Source organism: Podarcis muralis, chromosome 3 (assembly GCF_964188315.1).
Source record: "Podarcis muralis chromosome 3, rPodMur119.hap1.1, whole genome shotgun sequence".
Lineage (NCBI taxonomy): Eukaryota > Metazoa > Chordata > Lepidosauria > Squamata > Lacertidae > Podarcis > Podarcis muralis.
The window spans coordinates 79,704,962-79,729,359 of record NC_135657.1 but is presented as its reverse complement, the minus strand read 5'-3'; the positions used below and the strand labels follow the sequence as shown (position 1 = coordinate 79,729,359).

At 42.8% G+C, this 24,398-nt stretch overlaps 1 protein-coding gene, 1 long non-coding RNA gene and 1 other non-coding gene across 12 annotated transcripts in view; all 3 read right to left on the bottom strand.

Annotated features, from left to right (window-relative positions):
• Window positions 1–14,946, bottom strand: part of SYNCRIP (synaptotagmin binding cytoplasmic RNA interacting protein) — a 19,985-nt gene extending 5,039 nt beyond the window's left edge. For 6 of the 9 annotated variants that reach the window (XM_028722906.2, XM_028722908.2, XM_028722909.2 and 3 more), the window contains exons 1-9: window positions 13,051–13,210; window positions 12,241–12,359; window positions 11,997–12,104; window positions 10,073–10,186; window positions 9,809–9,985; window positions 7,629–7,764; window positions 6,426–6,631; window positions 4,734–4,883; window positions 3,293–3,414 (exon numbers count right to left, since the gene is read on the bottom strand). In XM_028722906.2, the coding sequence (XP_028578739.1) occupies window positions 3,293–3,414; window positions 4,734–4,883; window positions 6,426–6,631; window positions 7,629–7,764; window positions 9,809–9,985; window positions 10,073–10,186; window positions 11,997–12,104; window positions 12,241–12,359; window positions 13,051–13,198 (1,280 nt within the window). In that variant the 5' untranslated portion in view covers window positions 13,199–13,210. Of the gene's footprint in view, window positions 1–3,292; window positions 3,415–4,733; window positions 4,884–6,425; window positions 6,632–7,628; window positions 7,765–9,808; window positions 9,986–10,072; window positions 10,187–11,996; window positions 12,105–12,240; window positions 12,360–13,050; window positions 13,211–13,636; window positions 13,767–14,670 lie in introns of those variants that run through there. The other 3 variants (XM_028722915.2, XM_028722911.2, XM_028722914.2) reach the window with 3 other exon arrangements.
• A 4,341-nt stretch (window positions 14,947–19,287) lies between these two features.
• Window positions 19,288–24,195, bottom strand: LOC114593926 (uncharacterized). Of its 2 annotated transcripts, none has more exons than XR_003705825.2 (7): window positions 24,125–24,195; window positions 22,970–23,025; window positions 21,988–22,047; window positions 21,172–21,195; window positions 20,891–20,964; window positions 19,862–19,932; window positions 19,288–19,555 (listed from the first exon to the last, which is right to left on the bottom strand). It is a non-coding gene; the product is annotated as an uncharacterized LOC114593926 (long non-coding RNA). The 2 variants fall into 2 exon arrangements; XR_003705826.2 differs by having other exon boundaries at window positions 24,129–24,152.
• LOC114595091 (small nucleolar RNA SNORD50) lies at window positions 21,052–21,125 on the bottom strand. The gene has a single exon (XR_003706157.1). It is a non-coding gene; the product is annotated as a small nucleolar RNA SNORD50 (small nucleolar RNA).
• Window positions 24,196–24,398: the final 203 nt, after the last annotated feature.

The window sequence follows — 24,398 nt, the reverse complement described above, 5'->3', positions numbered from 1 at the left end:
TTTTTTCTTTGCCAAATGGGGCAATCTTCATTGGAAAATTGTTTTGATGCCCTACACTGTTCTATCACAATTCTTTTACTTCTATTTAGTAAATAAAGCTGAAGACTTTGAAACTATGACCCTTGCCTAATATACTGTGTTTGCAATTACAGTATATTCATTGTCACTAATGAACTTATGAAACAAAATTTCCAGCTTCATTTCACTGGTTGCAGTCCAGCAACGTATGGATTCAGAAACTTTTCTATGCCACATGCTTTACACCTACTCTGTGTAGGTCCTTTCATCATCTTACAGCAGAATCCTCCAGCTGCTGAAAATTAACAGATTGAACCCAAATAACCCAGATTTTGGAGTGCTATCATCCAGAGAATAAGTTACACTAGACAACTAAAGCTTTCTTTAGACATTTATCCATGAAACAGCTGTATGAACTGCTCCCACCCTCTCTACCCCAATCTTCCTGAGTGGGAAATATTTTTTAATGAAACATTTACAGTCCTCATCAGAAAGGGAACAGGGTCAGCACATACATCTCTACATCCCTTCCATGGACAGAGAATGCTTGAAATGGGCTAGTCACAGACTAAAAGGGAATACAGAAAGACCCATGAACAAGAAGGAGGGGGCAGGGAAAGAGATGCAGGGCCCCTTCCTAATTTCAAAAACTACCACAGCATAGACATGTTTCAAAATTGACTAAAGGCACCATTTGCTGATGCTTTAGCATGGAATAGGGAGCAAAGACAGAAGCACCTGCCCAAGAGACATTAACAGCATGAAAAGTAGGAGAGTCACTGTCCACCAAATAATAATTAAGGGATATGAAGTGCATGAAGAGAGGGAGCAGGTTCAAGCCAAAGAGAATATACACGAGCACAAAGCAGAAAGAAAGAAGACACTTGGGGCTGGATACCTATTAGGGCTGTGCACATACACACCCAATCCAGCACTTTGGATAGACACCAAATCAATTCAGGGGCCAGTCCAAATTCGTAATCAGGGTTTAAATCCTTCACCCCCCCATCATTATTTAACCCTCTGTTCACCAGCTATTGAGCAGGGAATTCAACCTTGCTGGGTGCTGCTTCGCCACCACATTTCATGCAGGGAACATGCTAATGAAGCAGAACCTGCCTGCCCCCCCACCCAATTATGACAGTCTCAAATTGCTCCAAGTGAGTCAACTTGACCCGGGGTGTCTCAAACCAATCTGGCCAGAGCTTAGATCTGCCCAGATGTGTTCAGGATTTAGTCAAATGTAAGTGTAGCTTTACAAATGTGCTAGCAGTATTGCTGCACCACCGGGAGGGTACAACCCACATGGAAACTCAGAAGGCCTCTATCTCAATTAGTTGTGATACAGTAAGTATAGGCAGTGACCATTTTGCACGGGAGTTCCATTCCTGGCCTCCACACACCCCAGCGGAGCACCCCATGCCCTCTTCAGGGTCCAAAAGGACCCACGTGCTTGCAGTCGTGTGTCAACTGGACAAGCGCAAAAGCTGACTATCTCATTGTAGCAGTGCAGGAGACAGCATGTGCAAAATCCAAGCCTCACTGCCACTACTTTTCATAAATTAGCCACGTGATGCTAAATGATAGCTCTAACTGAGGAATACCTAGTGTAGAGATGAATGGTGCTATCGGAAAGCCTCTTTGAACATGCACTTTCATTGACAGCATACATTCAAAGGGTAGATATGCCGACTAAAATGAGATTTCAAACTAGCAGTAAATAAGCCTTGGATGTAATCAGAGCATGAAAACCAGCAGTATAATCAAATTCAACCTGTTGTTCTATAAACAGCTAACATATATACATGTTCATGGTTGCCTAAGACCTGGAACCACCACCAAGTGCTGCATCATTTCTATTTTGAGTTGCATCCAACACTGTCTCTGCACCCACAGAATGGACTTTCACTCACATAAAGCAAGTTCAGTCCTCCCTGTACCAACAAAATCTGATTTGGATGGTCCAGAGACTGAGGAGAGGGGGTACAGCACTACAGGGGAAAGGCCAAGTCCCCATGAGCAAACCCAAGTCTCCCATAAAGCTGAGTTTTGCCTCTTGTGATTAGCACATCTTTCACAGTTCTTATAAATCAATGCTTGAGACACATGAATATTTTTAACTCTTCCTTTTAATTTATTCCAGAAATGCAAAGAAAAGGCTGACATCCAATGGTGTCCATCCACCAGCAGTTTTCCCATCCCCACTGCAGCTCCCCATGCTCCCAAAATCTCCTTCGGTGTTGGGGACACTCCAGAACAGATTTGGAGGCGGTGATGGCTGCAGTAGGAAGAGGAAATGCATCTCTTGCTGCACAAGTTGACGTGTAATTGTACAACATTGGATGTGGTGTAGAAACAGCTGAGATAGCAAATAGGATGACAAATAAACAGTGGGGGAGAAGGAGTTTATTATTTATGATATACAGTTTGTCATATAAATATAGATATGAAAGGAAGATACAAGTGTTTTGTCAAGAAGGCTTCATACTTGACAAGAACTGTGGATATATTAGCATATAAAATGAAGTTGCCCCCTCCCCAAAAAAACTCTCGAGGGGATACAGCTCATTCACATACTGACATCCCCCCATCCCACAAGGAGTGTTACACATGTGTTCCTATCATGCCACAAAATGTGCATAGGATTGCAGTCTAAATTTTCTAAAATTATTGGACAGAATGTTGTCAGCAGTCAATTATTGTGTCATGAAAAACCACAGAGGATACACAAAACTGCAACACAAAGCTTAAGGTGAGGATTAGTAACAAAGAACTAAAGCTTCTAAATACTGAATGGATAATTAGCAGTAGTGAATATAGCGGGAGAATAAAATAAGCAGAAATTCATAGACCCAGAGACACTTTCTGATCAGCTACATGTCTCTATTGCTTTTTCCACTTTTTCTTACAGTATCTCAGGGGGGAAAGCTGCACTTGCCTGATCACTTCTGAGGACATATTATTTTAAAAATGTACATACAGGCCTAAATAACGAACAGAACACTACTTCTCACCTGGAGATATTATGTAGTTAACACAGTAACTCTCTCTCCACTTTTAAAAATAGACCAAAAGATGCAGGCTGCACTTTTATTTTTGGAAAAGCATGCATAAAGGGAAGTCGATATCTTGAGCCGTAAATGTCATCAAAGAACCCTACATTTTTTTACAAATGTTTCCATGGTATGTATGCTGCGCATACAGCAAGAACTGCAAACGCACAACATTTGTATAAGTGTCATTTAATGTCAAATGCACACACTTTAGCACTTACATTTGATTTTTAGCAGCTTGTCTCTGTGCTTTCCGCTCTTTCCTCTTTTGATCAGGTGGCTTTGCAAAAACTATTTCTATATTTTCTCCTTCTAAATCTTTTCCGTTCATTCCTTCCATTGCCTGTGGAGAATAGTTTTGAAATGCGTATTGGCAATAAATTCTTCCAAAAACCTATTTTTTTAATAATATGCAAAGAACGCAGACAATATGAATAGTAAGAGATGTTGAGTAGTAGTAACCGCTGGTAGATATGTAGGGCATATAAGCCCACCTCCTGTCCACTAGAGCAGTGTTCCCCAACCTTGGGCCTCCAGCTGTTTTTGGACTACAATTCCCATCATCCTTGACCACTGGTCTTGCTAGCGAGGGATGATGGGAGTTGTAGTCCAAAAACAGCTGGAGGCCCAAGGTTGGGGAACACTGCACTAGAGGTCTGAGGACTTATGATTTTTCCAATGTGTATGTTTTCAAAAATACTCCTTGCAACCCATGAGGGCTTGAAACCAGATCTGCAAAAAGATCTGTGCTGCAAAGCAAACACTTGAAATTAAAGCAATCTCTAACAGCTACACATTCTCACAAAATAGGTTGCAAGGTAAAGTTGTTCAAAGTAAAAACAAAGAGAATAGGGAATTGTATGAACAAAGGGAACAAAATGTAATTCTTCAGCTTTCAAATGCTGAGATGACCAAAATTGGAAATAGCATCAGGTATGAGGAGTTGTATTCTACTTACGTTTTCCCCTATGACAATTCTATTTTTATTTGGGAGGGAGAGTAGAAATGTAAATGATTGCATTTGGTGTCATGATTAAGTTTAGAAAACGTCAGGTATATTTAGCCACTCTAACTCCTACTTGGACATGCAACACTTCATTTGCAAATAGAAGGGTCCCGTTCATGAAACAGACAAGAGATGCAGCAGGGGTTCTCAACGAAGAAAGATGATTTAACCAATTCCTCCTTCCTACTACAAGCCTCATGTCACTTCCTATACTGTTCAGGGGTCTCCTAGACTTCCAGAGTGGCTTTTCAGGGGAAAGGCGTAAATGCCCAGGTTGGAGGTTTCTGTAAATGGAATTCCACTCATGAAAACTCTGGACTCAGCTGTTTCTGCACTGTGCACAAGGGTTTTAGAGTAGACTCTGGCTTAAAAATGAGCAGATCAGTGAACTGAACAGTCTGCATTCTATCCTTATTTTTAAAAGAGTATAGGACAAGGTAAGCATAGAAGCAATGATTTTTCTACTTGGAGAGACAGCCAGCAAAAATGAGCACCAAAATTCTCAGAACAGCCAACTGCTGTATTCCTATCACTTTAGAGCCCAAAACTACAGCACAAAGCTTTAAGCATTTTATAACACAAATGTTTTAGCTAAACATGTGACTTAAAAATAACTTGGTCATGTAGCAGTACCTGCAATGATAATCAAAACCTACCTTTACAGCACCATCACGTTCATCAAAATGGATAAAAGCATAATCTTTTAGCTTTTTCACTCGCTCCAGCTTTCCAAACTGACTAAAGGCCTTTTCTAGTATCTCCTCTGTGACTGAATTTGCAAGGTTCCGCACAAATAACACTTTCACCTAAAATAAAGCAATGAGGGTTAATTCAGACTACAATTTTGTTTCATTCTTTGCAATACCGGCATTTGCCAAGAGCACTTGGGATGTGCCGTTGAGTTGTATCAAACACTGCAAAAGCAACTGCCAGTCACCCAACAGGGACCTTCATCCTCTTCTCATGCACACCCAAAATCTAGTCCTGTGGGTTCCCTTAACCCTCAGAAGGTTTTGATGCAGACAAGGAAGATCAAAGTTCTGTTGTGCACATTCTGGATCTCAACATTTACAAATTCCAATTGTAAAGAATTCAGACAATATATTTCCCTAAAAGCTGCTATTATTATTATTATTATTATTATTATTATTATTATTATTAACAACAACAACTCCATCCACAATTTTTTTCAAAGATGCTTATAGCTGGGGAAAAGGCTACTAGCTCCAAATGTATACTCATTCTTCCAATGTCACTTGGAATATGTAAGAGTGGTGGTATGTTGCTGCAAGTCCCAACACCCAAAGTCCCTGGTTAGCTGCTGGAACATAAAAGGCACTGACATAGTTTCAGGATAGAAAGGCATCTGACTCCTGCCTAGAGCAGTCATCCGTCCCAGCAACGCACATTCACTATTCCCCCAGATTTTTACCTAATGTGGAAATGAAACCCAATTCCAGGCAGGACTTGTATTGGCAAAATGTAATGAGATAATGCAGTAAAGTTCAGTCCCTCTCCTAACTGAAACTAGTTTTGTCATACTAGTCTGATAAATGCTGGTCATGCAAACACAAACAGGGCATCAGATTGAAATATGTCTCTTACTCAGTTATGAGCCAAGTAAGCTTCAAGTTAACAATCCACAATTTGTATAAAAATTATTAAAAGCAGTGAAAATTCATATTATGATCCTATTTGCAAATTTAACCATAAAGCATGTTCACCTATTGAGTTATCAGCTTTATATAGTTTGGCTGAAGATTCAAGCAAACTTTTGTAGCTTTCACAAATGTTGTTGCTCTGAATGCAGAACAAGCCATACAAGTTAATGTAGGAAAATCATTTTGCAAGCAATTATTCCTTCTACAGCATATGCAGTGTTTGAAACTCCCATTGTTGTAGGTGCATTTTGCAAGAGGGCATTTCATTAGGGCAAGCAATTTCTAAGCTCTGGGCTCAGTACTGCACCTAAGATTTCAGAGTAAAACTACAAAGTGGAAGGAAAGGAGGACCTTTTTTTGCCTCCCCACTTCCAGCAACTCTTTGAAGACTGGAGAAGAGACCCTCATAAGAATATTAAGGGGGTGGGCAAGGGAAAGACTAGACCATGTGAAAAATGAACATATTTTAGCTGCAGTTCATTCATTTTCAGCTCTGTATTCTTCTTATAAAAAAGTGTGCCTTCCGTTGTTGCACCCATAACCTAGGTTTAAGGTGCTGTTTAGCTCTTAGCTTTCATATCTCAGTTTCTAACACTGAGCATTTGCCATATGATACAGATTTAAGAAAATAATCATGACTTTCAGCTTGCTATAATTTTTTTTAAAAAAATCACTGTTATCTTTTACCTTTGCCATGACTTCAGGATCTGGATCTTCTATAGGATCAGCCCATTCAACTGTAACCACATTACCCCAGACTTTCACTTTTCCGCTCATTAGCCTACGCCTGGCTTGTGCTGCAGTTTTATGATCTTCATATTCAAGGAAACAAAAGCCTCTATTCTTTTTTTTGTCATCGGGTTGGTGATACAATATTACATCTGTGAGACCCTCTGAAATTGAAGCCAATCACGTGAGTTTAGTTAAGCAGTCATACAAATTTATTATAAAACAGAAATAAAACTTTGACAATTTGTCTTTTTACCCTAATATAATACAGGGGACTATTAGATTTGCTGAAATTCCCCAGTAAAATGTTAGAATTTCTTATATACCGACTTTTTCCGTGTATAACACTTCTCTGTGTAAAAGATGTGTATAATTTTTGGGAACTCCAAATTAAGAAAATGGGGGAGCTTGCCCAGTGTATAAGACAAGCCCCAATTTTAACCTAATTTTTAAATAAAAAAACCTAGTCTTATACACGGAAACGTATGGTAGCTTATCTTCTGTTGCTTTCCCCCACATATACCATGGCACTAACTGAAAACCAACAGAGAAATTTAATTTACTCCCCATCAAAAGTACTTTTCTAGAAAGTGAAAAAGTCTGAACTGAACAAGAAAAAAGACTGCACATGCACAACACTTGCCTCTAATTTGGGGCTAGATATTTGACCAGTCAAATATTTTCAGCAACTGACCAGTATAGTATGTCTCTACTGAATGTCATGAATATTCCATGACATCGTAACAGCTTGGCTTCGTTTGCCCTTTATTTTATCTTAACACAGTATAGTGTGTTAACATAAAATAAAGGGCAAACGAAGCCAAGCTGTTACGATGTCATGGAATGTTCATGAATATTCTAAATGATTGACAATGCGATCTAGCAGAACTGAGCAAAATTACTCCTTTAATAATTTCTTCCAAACGGTCAAACTTACTGAATAAGGGGCTTTGGGTAAAACCTCCCTCAAGCAATGTATGACACAAGGATAGGCCACAGTCCCAGCTCATCTCTTTCTTACTGTCAAGAATATTCCTTATGATCTCAGTTTACAATGTCATCATCATTCAACATCAGCCGAAAGATGGTGAAAAAATTCATCACTGATCACTTGAATTATTTCCTTTTAAATTCACACACCCAAGGTACAAAGTAACTTACCTGTTACTTTGCTAAATTCTTCAACTATCTGCTCCTTTGTTTTACTCTTAGGGATAGAGCCAACAAAGAGCCTATTATTGGCAACGGAGATACATACACCAATATGTTTTCCAGAGCGGATTTCATGATTGTTATACTAGAAGAAAGAAATATAGGGTAGGTCATCCAAAAGTGCTTGTTTTTCCTTGCTTGCAAACGTTAAACTTTTACTTCACTGCAGAAATATTACTCAATACAGAGTAGTATTTTTTTCAAAAGAGGAGCAAGTGCTTCAAGTACAGTGGTACCTCGGGTTAAGAACTTAATTCATTCTAGAGGTCCGTTCTTAACATGAAACAGTTCTTAACCTGAAGCACCACTTTAGCTAACGGGGCCTCCCACTGCCACCGTGCCGTCGTAGCATGATTTCTGTTCTCATCCTTAAGCAAAGTTCTTAACCTGAAGCACTATTTCTGGGTTAGCGGAGTCTGTAACCTGAAGTACCACTGTATTGGGGGTGCACCATTTTCAGCAGCGTGGCTTCTAACCATGTGATAATGCAGTTACGTGGGCCACCGAATAGATGGTTCTGTATGGCACTGGGTTGCTTCCACCTACCTGATTAAAAGTAACTGGACACAATATCAATGAAGTGTATTGAGGCACTTTAAAGACTGACAATTTTAATATGGGATTTTATTATCATGGGCCTTGGTTCATAAGTTTTAAAAATTGCCACAATAATGGGGCTTTTCTTGCGGCAACAGAATAACCTAGCTACCCTGTAAATGAGTACACTATGCTTGTCAGCTGTGTGGACACCACACACACACATACAAGAACCTTGGAAACTGTAGCTTACCCCTCACACAGCTACAATTCCTAGCACCCTTAAACTACAGCTCTTAAGATTATTTGGGGGAAATGTGCTTCAAAGACACCTTGGGTTAAACCCTACATGTTGCTCTAATCCTAGATCAGAGAAAAGCAGCAACAGTGGTACCTGAGCACAACTATTCTCTGCCTTTCATCTAATACACAAAATGTTGCTTAGTTTCAAAGAAACCAACTACAGCTGCAACACTGCAGCAGGATCCTCTCCCATTGGGAACACACATCAATATAAAGTGGAGTAGAAGGCATCCTTATCATACTTCAGTAATTGTACAAGTCATCTCACTCTTGTGAGGAAAAGTTAAGCCTAAGACTACCCATGGAGCTACTTGGTTTTTGCTAAGTGTCCCACTGTTCTTGTTTTGACTATGAGCAAAAGATGACCTTGTCAATCTCTCTCCCCAGATACTGCTCCCCTTGACCCTTTATGGCAGTGCTCATTCCCTGCGTTGCAAGTCAGAGACCAAGGATATGCTATAATCCTCAAGTAGAAAAGCAAAAGGGGGAACAGAGGCCATGGAGAATGGTCCTTCATTTTAAGTAGTGGGACAATTAGATTACTTTAATATCAGATTAAGCCACATGAAGGCACTGCACACTATACCAATTTAGTGTACCATGTAACACTCCAGTACATTCAACACTAGAGACCATAACCAAAATTTTAATTACGGGTATGGAACTTTAAGCTAAAGAAATGGTATTTCATAAGCCCAGTCACTAGCCTGGATCTTTTTCAAGCAAGTAAAACAGAAATCTTTTGTAAAATGGTAGACAGCTAGTTTTCTTTCAGGTCAAGGGCCGCGTTTCTTAGCCTTTACAAAGAACTTGTTCAAAATCCTGCTCTTCATGCAGTAATTCCATTTCCCCCCACATCTATGATATTCTAACATATAGCCACTAATAGAATTAGAGAAGATATTGTACAGTATGACCTAATCCAGGATTGCGTTTGAATGAGTTAAACAGCAGATATCGTGCAATGCGCCCACTTAACCCAAGACATAATTCCATGTACACATGTGTAAGACTGGGGTATAAGCATTTCCATTTCTGCTATCCCTGACGCTCACAGGGATGGAAGGGGAAAAAAAAGAAAAAACAGCATGTAACATAACAAACTGAATAAATAAGGTAAAGGAACTCTTAGAACTGCTTAACTAAAAGAGGTCACGAGGCCTAAACAATTCTAATCTATACATCATGATGTACACCGAAGAGTATACTTTCAGCTACTGCCGGGGATTTTTGTACTTGCTTTTAGATAAAGGGGTAATCCTAAAAGAATGCAGTAAGAAAAATCTTACCAGTTTAACAGCTTCCTGAGCTGCCTCTTTGTTACAAAAAGTGACAAAAGCGTATCCTCTGTTTAAGCCTGTCAGAGGGTCCATCATTAAGCGAAGATCCCATATAGGCCCTGCTTTCTCAAATAATGGAACCAGTTCATCCTCAAATAAGTCCCTTGGAATCTTACCCACAAATATCTGTAACAAAAAAAGGTATTTTAAAAAGGATCACACATACAGATAGCAAGGACACACCACCCCATCATAAAATGTGATGCTGCTTACCTCAGTGCCAACAGAAGGCTGTTGTCCTGAGTAGACACACTCTGGGGGAGGACCACCATATTTTCTTTGTCCAGTAGTCACATCAAGTGTGTAACCCGTTCTCTCCAAAAGTGCCTTCAAATTTAAGTTTACAATTTTACATAAAGTCTGTTTACCAACTAATTACACTGTCTAATTAAAATAGGAAAAGGGGACAAATGTTTGCAATGAAATAATCTTTGACACTTATAATTTAAGAACGACTTGCATTCCCTCAGCTTTGAGTATGTCTGAGTATATACTAATTTTGAGCAAATTTGATTTTTGCACAAAATCACACCCTCCCAAAAAAACCTATTGTACATTTCAATCCTAAATCCTGTGTGCAAAGCTTCTCAAAGTCAGTTTTGCTTCCTTCACTAGGTGCCTTCTGTTTGCATAGGCGGCTGTTATGCCAAGAATCCTACACTTATCCCACCAAATGAAGGCCTGTTTGTGCCTCACTGCAGGGCAGTAGTTCTCAAACTTTTTTCTCTGGGCCACTTTCAGAATTTAAATTTGCTTGCACCACACTGAATTTTGTATTGATAAGAAATACATAGGGAAACTGAAATAAACAACTCCTAGCAGTGCTTGATTTATAAAACAGAACACAACTACTTTATAATGTGATCACTGGACAGCCATAAAGTATAAAACAACGTAGCTGTGTAAGAACATTAATCAGTCCCAAATATAATACTGATTATCCTTGAATCTTCCCATCACACTTGCCACACCAGTGTGGCGCACCACACCCTTTGAGAACCACTGCTGTAGGATATCAGCAGCCTTCTCTTGGCCATACACAGAGCCTGCTTCAATTGAGAATAGCTGTGCCTTCTGAATTTGGAGAGCATGCTAGAAGTGAAGCATGGAGAGACCTCAAGTTAAAAGAAGACCTAATAAAACATAGCATGCCTAGTAGAGCAGCAGCACAATAAGCTTGGAGGTGTCCAGGTCACTTTTTATGGAAGGCCACTCTTCCCCCTCCTCCAAATTGTATGATGAATTAGCATAAACATGCATGCTTCAATCAACACTAAGCCTGCCCTACAGTCCTGGGGACATGCGTACTTCAGTTTGACTAAAGAGATTTAATACTGCTCAGTATTTCATTAGCTCTTTGTGAATGAAATAATGGATAAAATGTATTGGAATTCCAGTAACTCAAGTACTCAAAAAACAAAAGCAAACAAGGCATGGAAAAATATATGTACTGTGTGCAAATGCTACATTCAATTGCTTTTCTACAATTTCTGTACTTGACTGTTGTGGGCTTTCACACAATAAAAAATTACTCTATCAAAAGATATAATTTCTCATGGTAGAATAAGTGAAGTATTTGCAGTATACTTCAATAGTCATGAAGCACTGAAGTCTTTCCAGTGTCAGGCTGTACTAAACTTCCAACTGCTGGCTGATACAATTTAATCTCAAATTACAGTGCCAATAGTGATGATTCATGGCCCGTCTCTATAAAAACAGATGTGAATGTATATCTACTAAAAACAAGAAAGAGAAAGCCTACAAATCATGATGCCAATATTAAATGTATGGACTGGGTACAAAAACTGCCATTCTAGAACAATTTGTGGCATAGTGCTAGTGGCACAAATCAGATGTCAGAGGTACTTTCACAATTGTACCCTGCTAACATCTCCCTCTGCAGGATGCAGCACAGGACCTGTATCCAGAGACTTTTTCCAAGAGTAAAACATGGATAAATACTGTGCAGAGGAATCTAAATAAGAGTAAGCTGCTCTTATAGAAATGTCAATTGGTAAGCACCAATGAAGGGATGACCAAGAAAAATATTGTTAAAAAAATACTTCAACACAAATCATTCTTATACAACCACAGAAATCAGCACTAAAGGCATAAGCATACTGGCCTATAAACATACCTTGATTTTTGCCTCATCTGGTCCTTTGCTAGAATCTGCCACTTTGGTCCCTTGTTTTTCTCGCTGTCTATATGTCTTCATGACGCCACATAAAAAGGCACTTTTGTTCTAAAAAGATTACACAAATAAGGTGTAAGGGCTGAATTTTAAATCAATCATCCTGACTTGTTCAAGTTTTTCACATGTGCTAGTACAAACTGTAGTACTATCAAGGAACAGAAATGCCACTATAGTAGTACATTACCTGAACATGTGAGAGGTCACTGTCTTTAAACTGCTGAAGCACTGCCAATGCACCTTCTTCATTAAATTCCTTTAAAGCTTCAATAGCTCTTTCATCTAAATCACTGTGAGCAACTAGCCCTAGAAAAAGAAATATTATATTCTAGCATTTTTAGTTATTTCATTTCAGAAGCAGATCCACTGATCAGAGGCCCATTTCAGAATTTCCCCTTTACTTAAAAATTGCCTTAATCTACAAATGTACTGTAACACATATGCTGAAACTTGTTAAGTTTTGACAAACTCTGAAAAGTCATAATTTTGCATAAACAGTTGACTCAACTTGAGCATTGATTCTCAGTACTTTTCTGCCTCTTAAGGAAACTGTTTAAAAAGACTAAAGCACTCAAACAATTCTATTGGTCTCCAAAACTGAGCTTCAGAACATGACTGAAAACACAGTAGCCTTTGCACCCACAGGTTCAAACATTAAATCAGGTATCCTCCAGAAGAGATGCTTATGATTACTGCCTCACTTACTACACAGTGCTCCAAAGACAAATATAATCCACTATGAACTCTTCCTACTGCCTGAAGTACAACTGCATTCCCCTACCACCACCCATTCACTCAGTACCACAGACTAACCTACAGCAGCATAGATGCCATGTTATTGTTTATCATCCAAACACTTGCTAAGAAGACTGCAGTCCCCATCTTTGGGTTTTTGTTTTTTGTTTGGAAACCACAAAAAGTTGCTATTTTAGCCCAAAGCAAGGAAAAGTCCAATAGAAAATATTGAAAATGTGACTTTGCAAGTTTTACATCTTACCTGCAACGTAAATTTCATCTAGTTTTTCAGCAACTTTCTGTGGTAAACCAGCATCAAGCAATGTCTGGAAATGCTCAGAATGGGTAACTGCAGCAGAAGTATCCATCGGCTCTTCAGTACCATTCCCATTAACATGTTCAGAAGCCATGTTTCCAGATATCTGTTCAAACGCAATAAGCATCATAATTAAGCTATAAACCTTAAAGCCGAACTATTGGTGTATCAATCAATACATGCAGCTACCTGCTAGGGACTCGCAGAGTTTAAGCCGTTTTCCCTACTACTTTTGCAATCAGAAAGCACGCAAGGCTTTTTCAAGAGAAAGACTAATAGTGCAAAGGCATACCCTATAACCAAAGCCTAGCGAGGATATTAAGATTTTATTGCAGATTTTACACAATCCAGCCGAACTCTCTAGCTCACCTCCCTTCTCTGTCTCTCTAAAACGCCCTAAGCAGCTCTTGGAGAAGTTAGAAATGGAACAAGAAGCAAAAGGCGCGGAAGAACGTGCAGCCACCAACGCGCGACACAGCCACTGCCATTCCCTGCTGCTTTTACCCGAATCGCTTCATTCAACCCTTCGCACATCTCGCGAAATCCCGTTCCGCTGCCTACGCTACAGCTTCTTCCCGCCTCTTTGACAGGGCCTAAAAGCAACCAGGCGAAAGGAACAAAGCGCTTCCCAGTCCGCACCCAGCCCAAGCGGCGGCAGCCGCCATATGCCCGCTGGAAACACGTGCTCGGCGCGTTCAAATGTCTTACAACTTCCTCCAGCGACCAACTTCCCTCCACCCCACCCCACCCCCCCTCCCGGAAAAGCAGCCTGTCCCTCCTCCTCCTCCCCCACTTTTCCCTCCGGGAGAAGAATTGCAACACCCTGGGCCCGATTTCGCCATGTGGAAAGAACGGGGGGGGGGGGCGGACAAAAATGACTGCCTTCCCATGCCTTTCCTCCTCCCGCCGTGTAAAAACGCACGCACAGAATCCAGACCCTCCCTCCCTTCTTCCCACCATGCTTCTTCCAACTCGAGCGTTGGAAAGACGCGGATCCCAGGCTCCGGCCCGTTACGTGACACGAGGCACGCGGCAAAACCCCACCACCACCATTAGAAAAAGAAGTCGTCCCGCAGCCACATTGGCATCGGCGGCGGCTGCCTGCCCTGCTCATTCCAGCCTTCCCACCATGTCCCACCCCACCCCGGTGGCGCCTCGTGGCCAATGAATGGCGCTGCCGCCTGGACAATGAGGCAGCTGGAGCCCCTCGCGGGAGGGAGAGGGGGGGCGAGCAGGCAGGGCTTCCCCTCGTTTCCCTCCACATCGTGCGGCCTAGCTTCACACGCCATCCAGCGTGGCTAAGTGCCGGGAGAAGCTGCGCGGGACAGGGCCGCAGCCGCCGGCCTCTTTTGTTTATCCAAGCTCCCACCTCGCCGGAACCGGCCGGGCGGCAGGCTGCCTCCCGCTCTCCCTCCGTTTTCCACGGGCTCCCGGCCCGCTCCTCCTGGGGAGAACCTTCTCTTCGGGCCCCTTCTTTCTCTCCACCCCCCATAGCCAACCCCCCCGCCGACTCTCCCTCTCCCCTCCCTTCTCCACAGCGCCTGACGAGCCCCGGTGGCTGCTGACCTGTGTGGGGCGAGCGGCAGGGGCTGGCGGCGGCGGCGGAGGGACGATGAGCGGCGCGCGAAAGGGCTCCGGAGAGGGAGGGGGTGACGCGGGCGGGGGGCGCGGTTGCGGAGCTGCCCCTTCTCCGCTCCCTCAGCGTGTCCTGAGAATGTGGCAGGAGCCTGCGTAAAATGGCGGCCGCTCGAGCGCTCACGCCGCTGCTGGCACCAACCAACCCCAGCCCCCTTCCACTCGGCTCAGGCAGGGCGGGGAGAAGCCGCGAGGAGGGAGGGAGGGAGGAGGAGGCGCCGCCGCCGTGTGAGGGAGAGAGAGAGAGAACGCGCGCGCGCTGGCGCAGCCCCAACGCCGGGGTCTCCCGAGCAGATCCACAAGGGTTATCGCCCCGCCCGCTAACTTTGGCAAAGCTAGATTCTTAGGCAAGGCGGCGGACCAATGGGAGGCCGCGCATGCGCCTACGGCAGCCAGACGGTGGCTGGCGGTCCTCGGCACGCTGTAACGTTGCGGAAGGCGAGAGAAAAGAACGTTCCGTGCGCTGCTGCCCGCCTCCGCTGCGCGCGCCCCCCTTGCCCTGCCGCCGCCGCCGCCCGCTCTTTGGGCGACTCCTAATTAGCGCTCCGGGACACTTGCGCACGTTCGAGAACTGAGGGAACTTTTGCGTTCTGAACGTAGTTATTTCGGATTGTCACGGCTATTGCAATAAACTTCTTGACGATTAGTTCAATGTTGCTTTTACGCTTTGTTACGTTATTTAATTTTTGTGTATACTGTGTATTAGAGATATATTTAATTTGTGGGGATTTTTTAAAGTTCGGTGTAAAGTCGTTCGGGGAACCTGGATGTATACCAGAAGCTGCTGTTGAATAAAAATGTAGTTAACCGGCACTGCAGTTAAGACATAACAGCGAAACTCGACATTCCATTAAAAAAATAAATAATTGCACACACTATCATAGCCTAGCAAAGCTTGGTACTATTCAATTTAAAATTAGCAACAGTAGTAGCAGTAACTAATAATAATTATATTGTCAAGTAGATAAACAGCTTTAAACAGGAAGAAGACAGTCACTGCTGCCAGTTAATGCTACTTTCCGTACACTCCTGAATTCCCATGAAGGGCAGCTGAGGTAAAGTTGAGCTGAATCCTCAGTTCCCAGGAAGGCCAGCTGAGGGACAGCTGAATTGTGAAGACTATTTTTTCCCCATTATGGGAGGTGGTAGGGACAGGACACAGGCTAGTGCAGGGGTCTGCAACCCGTGGCTCCGGAGCCGCATGTGGCTCTTTTACACCTTTGCCATGGCTCCGGGGCGGATACTAGCGAGGGGAGGAGGCACATTGTGCGCCCCGACACTCCCCACTGTGGCGGGCGCTGTACTGGCTGTGACGTCGCATGGGGGCGGTGCGTGTGTTAGTCACGCACCGTCCCGACGTCACCTTCCCACCCGCTGTCAGATCAGAGGGCAGCGGTGCGCATGCTTTAAATGTCGCAATGGTTTTGCGGCTCCCAGTTTTTTTTCGCTTCGGAAACTGGTCCAAGTGGCTCTTTTTGTCTTAAAGGTTGCAGACCCCTGGGCTAGTGTCTAAAGCAGGGGAGGGGGTGGGGTTGTTTCTGACCAAACCTGGCCCTCCAGATGTTTTGGGACTACGATTCCCATCATCCCCGACCGCTGGTCCTGTTAGCTAGGGATGATGGGAGTTGTAGTCTGAAAAACATCTGGAGGGCCAAGTTTGGCCATCCCTGTTCTAGCCAAATCTAGTGGGTTCATACTGTACTTGTCCTGTGAAGCCATTTGGTAAATTCTAGTGACGCAGGTGGCGCTGTGGGTTAAACCACAGAGCCTAGGACTTGCCAATTAGAAGGTCAGCGGTTCAAATCCCCCTGACGGGGTGAGCTCCCGTTCCTCGGTCCCTGCCCCTGCCAACCTAGCAGTTCGAAAGCACATCAAAGTGCAAGCAGATAAATAGGTACCGCTCCGGCGGGAAGGTAAACGGTGTTTTCGTGGGCTGCTCTGGTTTACCAGAAGTGGCTTAGTCAAGCTGTCTGCGGACAAACGCCAGCTCCCTCAGCCTACAGAGATGAGCGCCGTAACCTGAGTTGTCCACGACTGGACCTAACGGTCAGGGGTACCTTTACCTTTTAGGTTGGATTACTGTAGTGTAATGCTTCTTTTGCACTTGATCCAAAAGCTGCAGTTAGTGGAAAATGCTGCAGCAACGTTGCTGACTGGAGTGAGAACCTGTCTGCATATAACAGCTTTGCTCAGAGATCTGTGCTGGTTGCCCATTTCCTACCAGGCCAAGGTCAATGTGGTAATTATTACTATATAAAGTCATTAACAGCTTGGGACCAGTTTGTGAGATGGCCTTACCCCAAATATGCCTACTCAAATGCTTCAATCTACAGAACTGGCATTGTTACAGGTGCCACATAATACTCATTCTTTAGTTGTAAGAAACTGATCATGGCCACTGGTCCTATCACCTCCTGGCAAATAGAAGGGGAAGAAATGGAGGCAGTGAGAGATTTTATTTTCTTGGGCTCCATGATCACTGCAGATGGTGACAGCAGTCACGAAATTAAAAGACGCCTGCTCCTTGGGAGAAAGGCGATGGCAAATCTAGACAACATCTTAAAAAGTAGAGACATCACCTTACCAACAAAGGTCCGTATAGTTAAAGCCATGGTTTTCCCAGTAGTGATGTATGGAAGTAAGAGCTAGACCATAAGGAAGGCTGATCGCCGAAGAATTGATGCTTTTGAATTATGGTGCTGGAGGAGACTCTTGAGAGTCCCATGGACTGCAAGAAGATCAAACGCATCCATTCTTAAGGAAATCAGACCTGAGTGCTCACTGGAAGGACAGATCGTGAAGTTGAGGCTCCAATACTTTGGCCACCTCATGAGAAGAGAAGACTCCCTGGAAAAGACCCTGATGTTGGGAAAGATGGAGGGCACAAGGAGAAGGGGACGACAGAGGATGAGATGGTTGGATAGTGTTCTTGAAGCTACAAACATGAGCCTGACCAAACTGCGGGAGGCGGTGGAAGACAGGAGTGCCTGGCGTGCTCTGGTCCATGGGGTCACGAAGAGTCGGACACGACTAAACGACTAAACAACAACAAACAACATTTACACTTTATAAGTCATTGCCTATTAATATCAGGCAGGCTGCTTCACTATTTTTTATATCCCGCTTAAAACATTTTTGTTTGGTAAGCCTATCTAGACATGTAGATGTCTACCAGCTCCACATGGTGCGCCAGCTGTGACTCTACCTGCCTGCGCACTCTCGTGCCAGAGGTACATGCCCTGGTTATTTCCCACTTGGACTGCTGCAATGTGGGGGGGGGGGGCACCTCTGAAGGTGACTCGTAAACTACAACTACGGTAATCCAGAATGCAGCAGCTAGAGTGGTGACTGGGAGTGGTCACCGGGACCATAGAACACTGGCCACAAGGATCTACATTGGCTCACAGTATGTTTCTGAGCACAATTCAGTGTTTAAAACCCTAAATGGTTTTGTCCCCGTATACCCAAAGGAGCATCTCCACCAGCATTGTTCATCCTGGACAGTGAGATCCAGCTCTGAGGGCCTTCTGGCCTTCTGGTTTCCTCATTGTGAGAAATGAAGTTACACAGAACCAGTCTTCTCAAATAGTGGCAGCACCCACCAGAGATAAACAATTATACAACCATAGACATCCAAAGGCAGCCCTGTATCGAGACACTTAATGTGTAATGTGTTGCGTTTCTGTTTGTTGGAAGCAGCCCAGTGGCAGGGTCAACCCAGTCAAAATGTGCAGGGTACCAAAAAAAAAAGTTTTATTTCTTTAAAACCTGTTTTAATCATATTTTGTAATGTTTTAAAATACCTGTAACTTTTTGTCAATAATTTTAGTATTTTATTTCACATTTACCTAGACTCCCCCACCCCAATCAAATGGTATGTAAATTTTCGCAAATATAATTTTCATGTAAACCAGTCATCTGCCCCTGCTAGTGCACCATTGGGGGCCTTAAAAGTACAGCAGGCTTCAGTTCTAGAGTGATAGAGCTGATGCCTGCAGAAAGCATACCTCTTGGTTTAAAAAGAACAGTAATGGTTAAAGAATAATAATGGTTAAAGAATCCCAATAGACAGTTCCACAGAAAAGGCCCTCCAGTAGGTGGGTTTTCCAGGCAACATCTATATAAAACCACTGAAGCCATCCAATTTCATGGCGGCATGCAAATGACAGCTCTACCACTCATTTACTGTTGTATGAAGGCAATGGAAGCTCCAAAATGCTGCTTGGGGAGTTTTGCATTATCTGACGCTTGATCCAGGTAAAAATGCAGCAGCAGTTACTTGGATCTGATGATCCTGCAGAAACTTTATGCAGAGGTGGGCTAGGAAGGCTGAAGTGGGAAAATAGTTTATATGCTAATTAGGGAGAGTATTTGGTTTATTATTTTTTAGTTTTAATATAAATGTTACACTATCTGCTGCAGCACAACTGAACACCTTGCAGATGCAAACTACACCTACACACCCCAAAACCATTTTAGTGCTGCAACTGCTTGAGTTCCACCAATTATTCAGGAAAGTTTCTTCAGTAACACATTAAATAACTAAAATACAGTGATTATAAAGCTTTATTCTGAAACACTGCTTCAATCTTCATTCTCAAGAGCCACATAAGATCCCATGACATGAAAAAGAACCATTTGAGAACATCAAACTTTGAATATAGCAAACCTACTGTACATATAATTGTTATAAACATTTAACTCAAGAAAGGTTTTCATTTATACTTTATTATTAATCTGATATTCCTTAATGGATGCTGGAGCTTCATTCAGGTAGATTCCAGATAACCTTGTTTGATGCATTTACTTCTTATCACTGAAAAATTAAACACAATTAAAAAAAGATTAATGCAGATTATTACAACATCTATTGTACTCTAGGTCAATAATTTAAGACCAGTAGAAATACATTTAAGCAACATACTTATTCCCAGACTGAACTATTTAATGTTTCAGGTCTTATTACTGTGAATCCTGGTGGCGCTCAACTGTTGTTTTCAATATAATTCAGTTGGAGCGTCATTCGTATCAGAGTCCACTTCAAACATTTCTATGGTTTGTATTGGTTGCTACTTTTGATTCTCAAGTGCTTGCAAATCCACACATGCAAATGTTTTCTTACCTGTTTTTGCAATAGGCTCTGTAAAAAGGAATTGAGTCTTCCACCTACAGGCTTGGCTCTCCGTCCATTCCCTGTTCAGAAAGCAATGATGAAACTTTTAAATAACTTATATTCAACAGAGAAATATTAATTATAAATCTGGAACATTTATGTCTTAAAGAGTCCTGTTTTATGACACATGTCTATACACAGAGCTCAGAGGTTAAATGGTAGTTACAAAGATAAAAGCTTGTTTGGCCTTAGCTAATAAACTGAAGCCCAACAAAGCAGGCTTCATCAACCTCCGGATGTTTTAGACCACAGAGCACAGGAAGCATGACACTGCTAGCTGGGGCAGATGGGAATTCTAGTCCCAAACAGTTGGAAGGCACGTTAGTGAAAGCTAACATCTGAAGGTAGCCCTGTATCGGAAGCTTTTAATGTGTTTGTTCAATCTGTTGCAAGCTGCCCAGTCGCTGGGGTAACAGTCAGATGGGTGGGGTACAAAAAACCCCATCCATTATTGCTATATATTATAGAGGATTTCGAATAACATAAAACAAGCCAGCCCAGTTCCAAGATGTCTGCATAAAGTGTGACACCACAATCTGGCAAATGTGAAAAATACCAAACCATCTTCTCCAACTTTGAAGCTGCAGGTTGTTAGAGACGAAGCCAGCATGTTATTTGGTGGTTTTCATGGAGATGTCTACAGAGCAGGCATACAAGACCTGTCACCCTCCAGATATTACTGGACTACAGTTCCCATCATTCCTAACCACTCTGTTGGGACTGGTGGAAGTCTTGGCTGTAGTGTCTTAGGCACATCAGCAAAACAATTCTGCTGGACCTTCACCAAAAGCTGGTAGAGTGCAGCTGGTAGAGTACTGCTTGGAAGATGCTCAGTCCAGTAACAGCAACCCACTGGCCACCCAACACTTGCCTTGGATAAGTCCATAAGGAAGGTTTTAGACACTTCTTTGCACCAAGGCACTTCCAGCAGTGGCACCAAACCAGCATGTCCCCCCTGCCCATTTGAATACAACTTACCAATTCAAAACATTCCACCTGCTTAATGTATGTTAGGAATAAGGAACTGCTGCCTGGATTTCAGCTGCTATAACCTTTAAGTGAAAGACAGAGAAAGTAGCATCAGCGTCAACAGAATTTGATAGATTATCTACATATCAAACACTAGTTTACTGGTGGTAGTCTCAGAAGCCGGATCCATATTGGCAGTTTTTCATCAAACTGTATCAGGTTCGGGATAGGCTCATCACTGGTTGAACCAATGCCAATACATTCTCAATATGAAAATTTAGCTCACATACCTTTAGGATTAAGTAGCTTCAAGCCTGAAAAGAAAAAAAAATACAGTATTAGGGAAATGTTTTTCCTTATATTTCTCCTTCTGGTAAGAACCCCAATTACTGCACGCCATGGTTTAAAACAAGGTTACAAGCCATGAAAACAGCAGCACAAATGCAACAGAACCATAGTTAATGGCATCAAGGGAAAGTTGCATGAATCCAATCTGCAAATCATGGCATGCAGGGAGACAATGTTATACCTGCACATGCCGATTTTAAAAAATAAATTATTTTCCAAAGTGGTATGGAGTGTGACACAAGGGACTGGAGCAACTCTCACATGAACCAAGGTTAAAACATTTGGGGCTTTTTAGTTTTGACACCTCATGGGTTACCCAACAAAGCTGAATGGTGGGAGATCTCAGGACAAATATGTATTTATTCAAATAATTAACATATGGAATTCACACCCAAAAAATGTAGTGCTGTCTGCCAACTTGTGATGGTTTTAAAATGGAACAAATTGATGGAAGATACCATGCAGGAGACTGCTACTGCATCCACACCCTGCTTGTGGGGTTTCCATGCACATCTGGTTGGGCACTGAGAAAAGAATGTTGGACTAGGTAGACCTTTGGTCTAATCCAGCAGAACTCTTATGGTGTTTACTAGTAAAGGCACACTACAGTGACTTAAGTTATGGCAATGGAATTCTTCCTCTCCCTAGTTTCTCAGTCTCTCATCCTCTTACAAAAGCTGAGGAGAGAGCAGTTTTAAGTTCCTAAACAGTAACCTTACAGTTTATGACTTTAGTCTCCAAACAGCATTTTAACATACCTAAGAAAATCCACTCTTCTCCATAGAATACTTTTCTACGTATGTTGGTGTTTTCATAATCTGAAAATAAAATAAGTTCAGAAGCAAGAAAAATAGTAATACACAATAAAAGAATAAAGTCAGGGAATACCAATACTGTGACTCATAATTGGCAAACAAGATTCATCACAAAACTATTAATTCCTTCTGCCTGAATTATGTATTTTAATGCACGAGTACAACAACTCTAACAGGGTTGTAGATTCAGGTAGGTAGCCGTGTTGGTCTGACGCAGACTAAATATATTTAAAAGAATGTCTAGTAGCACCTTAGAGACCAACTAAGTTTCTTCTTGGTATAAGCTTTCATGTGCATGCACACTTCTTCAGGTTGGTCTCCAAGGTGCTACTTAACCAACGGGTCCATGGCCACTTGGAGCCACTACCACATCCAAAGCCCTGCTGCCTTGTTGGTTAGGGCATTATTTTTGCAATGCTTGTTGTAGCAGCTCCAGGCAGAAACAGCTATCCCACAGCAATTTGGGTCCCTTTCCAGTATATGGGCTGACCTGCATTGGCAGAGAAAGCCCAGCAGAGGGCAATCTCCACAAATTCCAAACTCCTACCATCAGCATGCCTCCAGGGTTAGGACTGCTCCCTTAGAAGGCACCCATTTAAAACCATAATCATGCATGTTCAGAAAATGAACTATGCATCCAGGATACTATGACCTGAGCTATAGTGTTGTATATAGTTGAGAACAAAGTACAAGTCAGAAGGTTCCAGCTGAAGGTTTTCATTTCCAGGATAGTGACAAGCATACACAGAAATAGAGGTGTTTTAATAAGGTAATGCCACTATTATTCAAAATAGGGATTCCAAGTACACAAATGTCTAACACCTACTTAAAGTTGGCTGCAAAGTACGGTAATTAATATCTGGAATACTTTCAAAATCTTAGCTAAAGTATGCAAGTATTTTGATGCAGAGTACTGGATACATACCACAGAGCTCATTTTGTGTCTCCGCAATAGTAACACAAATCTTAGTTCCATAGCTCCTGGAACAGAGATAAAGAAAGACAGGGTTCAAATCAGATTACACAGCTATCCAGGTTTGCAGCATACAACAAAGAGCACCTCTTGTGGCAACATAATGACTGTTATGGCACAAGCTTCCATGGACTAAAGTCCACTTCATCAGATGTAGCCAAGGGAGAGCTCAGTTGGTAAAGCATGAGTCTTAAATCTCAGCGTTGTGGGTTCAAGTCATGGATAAAGTTTCCTGCATCGCAGGGGGTCGAACTAGATGACCCTCATGGTGCCTTCTGATTCTATGATTTAGTTAAATCTTAATCAGCAGGTGAACAAAGTTATTAAGACAGCAGATTAGTGGGTCAAGATTTCATGAAATTAGTCTGATTATGTTAGAAATTTGGCGTATGTTAAATAGGCAACCAAGGCAATCCCAGCCCTATTTCAGTCACGTTCATTTCATTTGGGAGAAATCCTAGCAAGTACTTAAGGCCGCTGCTAAGAATTACAGTCAAATACTGCTCCTGAGAGCCGGATTTATTTACGATGGGCTCGCCCGTTCTCCTGACCTCCTCCCTCGTGCTTTTTATAAAGTATCAGCCGCGAGGTGGAGACGAGATCCCCAGAGAGGGGCGGCGAGAACCTCTCTTCCTCCCTCGTGGTTTTCCTACCTGTAGTTACGCGCTTCCCCACTTTTAATTTGTTCCAAATTTGCGGGGGGGGGGGAGACACGTGGGAGAGCGATTTTCGGCGGGAAAAAACGCGGGATAAAAAAAATATGCTCAATCCTTTTAGCCAAACAATAAGACAGGGGTCTCCCCCCACTTTACCACATCATAAAAAATATCCTCTTAATTCAAGCCTCCACGTGCGAGGGAGCCTGCCAATCCCAGCCTACAACACCCCACCACGAAATTCCTGCACGCGCAGCGCCTCCACGTAGCCTTCATTCGTTACCCCCCAAAAGCTCAAGAGATAAGGGGTGCGCTAACGCCGAGGGAAGGCTCGCGGAAATAATTTTTTAAAGCGCCGTTTTTTCAGCGAGAGCGCGAGTGACGAAGCGCACCCTGCCCACAAAATGGCGGCCCCTTCCGTTTAACGGCTACTCTCGCACCCAACGCTCACCTACTTCCTCGAGGTCCAGGCGAAAGAGCGAACCGACGCCCTCCCGGTGCTTTATATAGGAATCCTCGGAGCAGAACGAGGCTAGCCACGCCCACCCGTCTCTCATTGGATGCAGGAGAGAGACGAGCGGGGATGGGATGGCGCGCGGGGGGCGGGGAGGTGAAAGGCTTTCGAGTAGACTTTTTTCATTCTTCATTCCTCTTGTGCAGAAGCAGAGAGGCGTGGCTTGTTTCAAGCCGAGGCTGTCAAGGGGTCTCCCTCCATGGCGCTTTGA